General features: G+C 45.2%; 1 protein-coding gene across 1 annotated transcript in view; it reads left to right on the plus strand.

Annotated features, from left to right (window-relative positions):
• Positions 1-5,179, plus strand: part of KCNK13 (potassium two pore domain channel subfamily K member 13) — a gene marked incomplete at its 5' end in the record, with an annotated part of 79,910 nt that extends 74,731 nt beyond the window's left edge. Inside the window, one exon of the mRNA XM_006925636.1 lies at positions 4,287-5,179. Coding sequence (XP_006925698.1) covers positions 4,287-5,179 — 893 coding nt within the window. The remainder of the gene's footprint in view (positions 1-4,286) is intronic.
• Positions 5,180-7,961: the final 2,782 nt, after the last annotated feature.

The following is a 7,961-nucleotide window of genomic DNA, read 5'->3' on the forward strand; positions in this document are numbered from 1 at the left end:
GTGTTTGTGGCAGACATCATCGGTTCTGGGGTCCATCTCTTCCCCCAGGGACTAGAGTTAGCCCTGACCAGTCTAAGAGAAAATCCATTCCTCGCACAGGTAATTGGTTTGGGAAGTAGCCGTGTGACTTAGTACTGATTAATGACATGTGAGAATTTTGCCAAGGGGGTTCTGGAAAGGATTCCCTTCTTTTATGAAGACATACACAATGCAGGAACGCAACATTTTCTGGCGCTGGACATGATGTGTGAAGACGTGGTGCCAGAAGCTGTTGGTATGAGAGGAACTAGCCAACACGTCAGGGCCAGAGCCAGGAACATGAAATGGTCTCGGTTCGGAGATCGTGTTCTGAAGCCACCCAATTCATCATCCCTAGAGCCGTCCTATCTCTAAACTTCTTCTTCTATGAAACAATCAATCCCCTTCATGTTTAAGTCACCTCTACCTATGATCTGCTGTTACTGGCAGCCAAAAGCATCTTAACTGCTACAATAGGTGCACAAATGCATTTCATAAAATTTATTCCTTCATCCAACAGGATGCCCCGTGTACCAGGCTTGAGTCATTCTGCAGACACATTTCAGCTCTGCTTCTTTTCCTTAACATCTTCTCTAGTCATTAAAAACTCTTTGTATATGTAATTTTGATGGGTTTGTTTTGATGGCTACATCTTTTACTCATTTCCTTATTATCTTTTTAGGTTTATAATCTACCTGTTATACTTAGGTTGCTGAGGATTTCATTATTGATAGTAAAGACATGGTCACATTTCTGATACTTTTTGGAATATATCCCTAAAAACAAACAAACAAACAAAAACAGAAAAAGATATATTTTAAGATATCAGATATATATTATCAAATTGCTTTTTAGACAGTTTACGCCAATTTATATGTCCCATGAAGTGTTTGAGATTTGCTGCTGCGTCTGAGGACACTCATATAATATACATTTGTTTGATTTTCAAACGTTTCTGGGAAATAACTGTGATCGAAGTCTACGGGACACATTTACCCAACAAATCAATGGCATAAAAAATGAGAGGGGAGACTGTTAACAAACAGAAGAGACTTCAGAGATAAAATGTATGGATCCTGCTTTATCCAGATGATCTGTAAAAAAATAATTCTGAGAAATTTGAATATGGACGGGATATTCTTTGGTGTTAAAAATTAGTGCTAATTTTGTTAGGTGTGAAACTGGCAGAGTGGTTATTTTGGGAACGCAAAGTCCTTGTCAGTTACAGATGCCTCGTTACTAATGGATGAAGTGGGAGCTGTCTGGGATTTGCTTTAAGACTCCAGCCAATCAGGGGTGAGATGGGAAAGCGGAAATGAGATTGGCAAAAATGTCGACACGTGCTGGCACTGGGAGATTAGGGTTATCGTAGCATTGTCTCTACCTTTGTGTGTGTTTGGAAAATATGATTAAAATGTTTTTACCTTGATTAAATTTTAAGTTGTTTACCTCGATTAAAATGTTTAAAAGAATATGTAGTTGACAACATACACAAAAGGCCAGGAGATTGCAGGCTGCTCCCCTTTCTTCACGAAGGGCTCTGTTGCGGTCGTCTGGGACCCTGGCAGTCTCCGGTTGCTTCTTTCCTGACCCCAAGGACATCAGGGAGCCTGGTTTGGTCCCAGGAGCTGCCAATGGGTTAGAGTTACATTAAAATGGAGCTGAAATGGTTCAAGGGAGCTAGACTGGAGTAGATTGCCAGGTGAGCTTCCTTGGCCTTCATACTGAACTTGTATGTCCTGGTCCCCAATCAGCTAGCTCGTCTGCTCCCAGACTCGGATTGGATACAAATCAGATGGCCTCTGCTTTGAAGCACAGGGAATAAATTGTGTATTGAAAAGCATCACCTGTGACATCAGTTTCATTTGTGTGCCTACGAAATACAGGGAGATTGAAATTCGTGGAGCGTAACAGATTTTAAACTGATTTATTTACATCACTTGTTGGAAGAGGCATGCATACATTCAGAAACGTATGTTTTAGTAAGTGAAGATTATAGGGTTCTAGCTTCTGATGCCAGCCAATCCCTTGATTTTAGTACCAGATTTAGCAGCCGCTGCAGTTTGGGTGTTTCTGTAAAGCATGCAACTATAGAGGCTTGGTTTATTTCCCTCACTCAATTCTACCTACAGTGTATACATTGCACTGATTGCGGCCTACACTCACTTAGCATAGTCGGGTGGAAAAGCACAGGCTTGGGAGACAAGACGAATCTAGGTTCTGATTCCAGCTTTACACCTTTAAACAAGTTACTTAGCTTCTGTATCCTTCCTTTTCTCATCTGTCAGAATGGTACTCAGAGGCTGGTAATGAGCACCCAGCTCCCCAGCTTGGGTGTGAGGAGTCAGTGTAGCCGGGGGAGGGCCTGCATTTGATAATGCTTGTGTCCTTGTCCCCCACCAAGGAAGACCCTGAGGCTTATTATTCTTAACCCAAGGCATCCTTACCGCTCATGCTTATGCGGCTCAAAAAAATCGGAGGCTTTCTATGAAACAGGCTGCATTATTAGCTTACATGCTGTTAAGCTCTGGGAGTGGTAAAAGCTATGGAAAACACCTCTAACTGCAAACATTGAGAGGCTGTCTCCCGTTGCTCCCACGAACACCGCCACTTGTGCCATTTTCTGTTATTTTTGTTGACTGAAATGATGGCAGCGATAATCAAAAATAGTAGGTAACAAAAGTCATGAATTATCTTTATTAAATTGAATGTCTTAAAACCAAATAAACGAGACAGAATATAGACATTCGTAAATCCCCAGAACATGTCACAAAATTACTAAAAATCTCATTGATTGGAAAAATCAGCTTTCAAGCTTGTCAGCGGGCTTCAGCGACATACCCGTGGATGCCCATGTCACTCATCCCAAGTGAGGCTGAATTCAGGACCCCGAAGCCAGGGCAGCCCCATTGTGCCTTTATTTTGCCCTTCGACTCACTGTGCCCTGTTTTGTAGATGCCAGTTTATCTGGTTCGGCCCGGATGCTGGACCCCTTGAGGTCCAGGACCTTGTCCGTGTCATCTTCGTGTGGCTCAGAGATGTGGTGCAGGTCCTGGAACTTAACAGATGCTCCATAAATTATTGCTGTTACCTGTGGCTGCTGCTCTGCTCTCCAAGAGGAAAATAATTGTCACCTCTGGGATCAGAAAGGAAGATTTCGGGAATGAAAACATTTGCCCATTTGAGTCTTGTGCTGCATGAGAAAGTGTTCTGATGGCTGGCAAGTGCATGGCTGCTCTCTTCTGTTTCTCGTTTAGTGACATCCATTGTCCTACGGCTGATATTTTTAGCAACGTGTCTGTGTGCACAGGTAGCAAGGTCAGGGAGGTGGAAACTGTGAGCAGTAAGAGACAAAGGCGAGAGAGACGTTTTATATTTTATCCACGAACATCTCAGTTTTCACTCCCAAAGCATGAGGTGTATGTTGGAAGAATTCTGTTTAAAAATGGGAAAATGTTGAGCAAATTTCTCATCTCTACATACGCTGGCATCTGCTATTTCTCTGCCTGGAACAACCCCATCACCGCCACCATCACCATCAACGCACACACAAACACACGCACACATGCACACGCACACGCACACACACACACCCTACCTGCCTGCCTAACTCCTATTTAGCCTTCAGAGTTTTCTGCTTTTTCTTCCCAGAACCTCAAGCCTCAAATGGGTTCCCCTCTGAGCAGCTCCTGCGGGATCCTGTACCTCCTCTGGCATAACACTTATCACACGACGTAGTAGTCACCTCCTTAGACCAGAGCCCCCTGAGGGCAGGGACCAGTCTGTCTTTTCCACAGGTCTGTGCCCCATTCCTGGAATGGTGCTCAATTACTGTTCATAGATTAAATGAATCCCAGAGTCTGTATGAGCCTTTCTTTGTGGGAGCCTTTGTTCATCTCTCTGAACGATATGTCTGTTGAGTATGGTCGTTCAGGTTGTGTACTGTATAAGTGTGTCTAGCAGGGTGGGGCAGAGAGGCTGAAATCCAGCCCACATTCTCATCACCAGGCCATTTTTCCTTGGCCGTATCCACCTGGAGAACAAAGTGTCTTTTCCTGATTTGCACAACAGCCCCAGCTCTGATCAACACTGAGTGTCTTCAAAGGGAAGTGACAACTTTCCCTCTCATTCCTAGGAAGAGTAGGGCTGAGTGCTTTTGTGAAACGGTTTCTGTAGGTCCTTCGCCAGCCATTAAAGCCAAGACCCTGACCCCATTCACCGCAAAGACCTCCCTCACTCTTCTCTCCTCTGACTTTTGTCTCCTGCAGGGTTTGGGATGACAACTCCAGCGACAGTAGGAGGGAAAATCTTTCTGATCTTCTATGGCCTCATCGGGTGCGCAAGCACCATCCTGTTCTTCAACCTCTTCCTGGAGCGCCTGATCACCGTTATTGCCTACATCATGAAGTCGTGCCACCAGCGGCAGCTCCGGAGCCGGAGGGCCCTGCCCCAGGAGAGCCTGAAGAACGCGGGCAAGGGCGAGGTGGACAGCCTGGCCGGCTGGAAGCCCTCCGTGTACTATGTCATGCTCATCCTCTGCATGGCCTCCCTCCTCATCTCTTGCTGCGCGTCAGCCATGTACACCTCCGTCGAAGGATGGAGCTACTTTGACTCGCTCTACTTCTGCTTTGTGGCTTTCAGCACCATTGGCTTTGGGGACCTCGTCAGCAGCCAGAACGCCCAGTATGACAGCCAAGGCCTCTACCGCTTCGCCAATTTTGTCTTCATCCTCATGGGCGTCTGCTGCATCTACTCCTTATTCAACGTCATCTCCATCCTCATCAAACAGTCCGTGAACTGGATCCTGAGGAAAATGGATGGCGGGTGCCGTCAACAGTGCCAAAGTGGACTCTCGCGGTCACGGAGGAATGTCATCATGCCGGGCCATGTCCAGAACCGCTGCAACATCTCCATAGAAACGGATGGGGTGATGGAGAGTGACACGGATGGGCGGCGTCCTTCGGGGGAGATGATCTCCATGAAGGACTTCTTGGCAGCCAACAAGGTCTCGCTGGCCGTCCTCCAGAAGCAGCTGTCGGAGACAGCCAATGGCTGCCCTCACCAGGCCAGCACGCTGTCTCGGGACAATGAATTCTCAGGGGGGGTAGGAGCCTTTGCTATAATGAACAATAGGCTGGCAGAGACTAGCGGGGACAGGTAGAGATGAAGAGTGCCCGCTGGGTGTGGAGGCCGAGGCCGGAGAGTGGCCACTGACAGGATTGTCATCCAGCTGAGCTCTGCTGGTGGCTGAGTTCATTCTGGAGCTGTTCCTTCTGGCTTCTTCAAGCCCAGGTTTAGAAATCTCATCTTTTGGCTCCAACAAACAGCCAGCTCTCAGGCTGCGGAAACTTGAAGCCTCAACGCCTTTCTCCTTATCTTCATTCTCTAAGCTGAAATTCAGTCTTTGAAAAACGAATCACAAAAGCAGCCTGAGACATTGCCCTATTTCTTTACTCATCCTGCACCAGGGTTTTAACTGCCTAAGGGAGGGGGGTTTTGAGTAAGCCTTGTTTACCTGCTGCTCTGCTCTGCATCTGGAAATAAAAATCCTGGCGATCCTAATTTTCTCCTGGAACTCTGAATGGCTGAATTCACCACCTCTCCCAGCCCCTTCAAAAAGAGCAGGGGAAAACGTGTCTGGACTCTGGTTTACCTTCAAAGCAGCTTCGTCCACGGCCGAGGAAGCCGTCTGTTCTACTCTTTGTACCTGCTTCTCTGCTTTTTGTTTTTTTCTTTTATTTTTAAGATCTTAATGCTTGGGTAAGGTGTCTGTGGGACCTCGGTGTGATAAGAATGCTAAATTCAGCTTCATGCCTTTAAGGGGAAGCGAGGTGGTGGGGGAGACTCACCTTTGCAACTAAAGAATATAGCTTAACATGTTCACTGTGAGTGGTCACAGAGACCATTTCATTTTCACCCGGGCTTGGGGCCCATTGCAAAGATAATGGCTGAGTGCTTATTAGAACTGAAAATTTAATGAATTCGCATTTTCTTAACCAAGATTACACGAGTGCTCATTATGAACAGTGAGGGTGGGGTGCCTAATTAAATAGGCATTTATTACACTCAGAGAAAAAGGAAGCAGGAAATTAACCTTTAGGGATATGAGAATCATCTTGGATTCATGGCTGGAGAAACATTCTGGGCCAGAAAATAAGATTTGGCTTTTCTTGTCTAATCTGTTTCAATTCTGCCTTCTGGAATTGTAACAGTCTAGTTACATAAACTCCCAAGTAGTTAAAACATCCATGCTAGGAGCAAGGACTATTGATCATCATACATACAGGAGAGAACGTTTTGGGGATGAGAGTTAAAAAAAAAAGATAACTGTTGTTTTCATATGATAAGAATGACGTACACACAGCACTTTCAAAAATGAGGAAAGACGGATGTAATAAAGAAGATAAAGGAGAAAATCTATACATAATGAAACTTAAATGTTGGGCAGAAAGCAGCAGAGCTGGGAGGACACTTAGGAACCATGCCACCCAACTGCCTTATTTTTTACACAAGGAAATAGGCACGGAGGAATCGTTCCTTGTCCGAGCTCTCAGGGCTGATTGGTGCACAGCTAGGAGAATCCAGGTCTCCTTATGGATAAGTTGGGCTCTTGGTCCAGGCTCCACACAGCCATAGAACCCTCCCACGACATCTCCCTCTTCATGCTGAGTTGCCTCTTCCTCCAGTTGGCAAACCCCAGTATTTTCTTAACAATACCAGAAGTGTCCAACAGCAGAAGTGTCTTAAGCAGCAGCTCTGGGCTTTGAACTTAGGGCTGTGCAGCTCCAAAGTTGGAGACCTTCAACAACAGAAGAAACGACTCTTCTGTACGGAAGAATTTCAATTAATAAACATAGAAGGAATTCAGGAAATAGAAAATTACCATTAGAAGGTCAAAGTAACAATTGCTGCGGGAGAGATCCACTGATGGATGCTAAAACTGAGATATAGAAGTTTAAGCAGAATTGAGATATTTGTAGTCTCCAAGGAACTCCACCAAAAGAGAAAAATAGTAACTTTCCAATGTAAAATTCTGACAGACGTGACATTAATTCAAGTGAGCTAACATCACCAGTAGTACCTACCGATGTCACGTGACACCTGAAATGATGCATTGAGAAAGGTGCAGCATCCTTGTGGCATCCTTCCCAGTAACACATAACTCCAGTCTGATCGTGAGAAAACAACAGACAGACACAGAGTGAGAGACGTACTACAAAATAACTGACAAATACTCTTTAAAAGTCTCAAGCTCGTGAAAGACTAGAAGGCTGATGAACTATTAGAGATTGGAGGAGACGAAGGAGACATGACAGCTAAATGCAACGTGGGATCCTGGAGTGGATCTTGGCACATACAAAGAACATTAGTGGGAAAACTGGGGTGAGATCCAATAACTTTCAGAGTCTAGTTAAGAGTCTAGTACTGAGGTTAAATTCTTAGTTTTAACGATTGCTCTGTGGTTATATAAGATGTTAACATAAGGGGAAATTGGGTAAAAGGTAAATGGGAACGTCGTACTATTTTTACAACTCAACTCAGTCTAAAATTACCTCGAAGTAAAAAATTAAAAAGAAAAAAGCCAAGACTTTCTCCAGATTGCACACAGCCAGTCACACCTTGATGGGCTGTGGCTTAAGCACACACCTATGATTCCAATTCAGTTCTCACGTCCTAAGCAGGGCTTGGCCATTGATCTAAAGCAGTAGCTCTGAGAGTGAGGTCCCCAGGCTGGCAGCAGGAGCAGCAGCACCTGGGCACTTGTTGGAAATGCAAATTCTCAGGCTCCAAACCCAACTTTAGGAATCAGAACCTCTAAGGGCAGGACCTAGCAATCTATATTTTAACAAGTCCTCCCTGAGATTTTTTTTCCCAATAAAGAACACTGCCTTGACCATGAGCTGTAAAGGACAGGGAAGAGGCTCTCCCCTGGGGCCCAGCCT

Source organism: Pteropus alecto, unplaced genomic scaffold (assembly GCF_000325575.1).
Source record: "Pteropus alecto unplaced genomic scaffold, ASM32557v1 scaffold8, whole genome shotgun sequence".
NCBI lineage: Eukaryota > Metazoa > Chordata > Mammalia > Chiroptera > Pteropodidae > Pteropus > Pteropus alecto.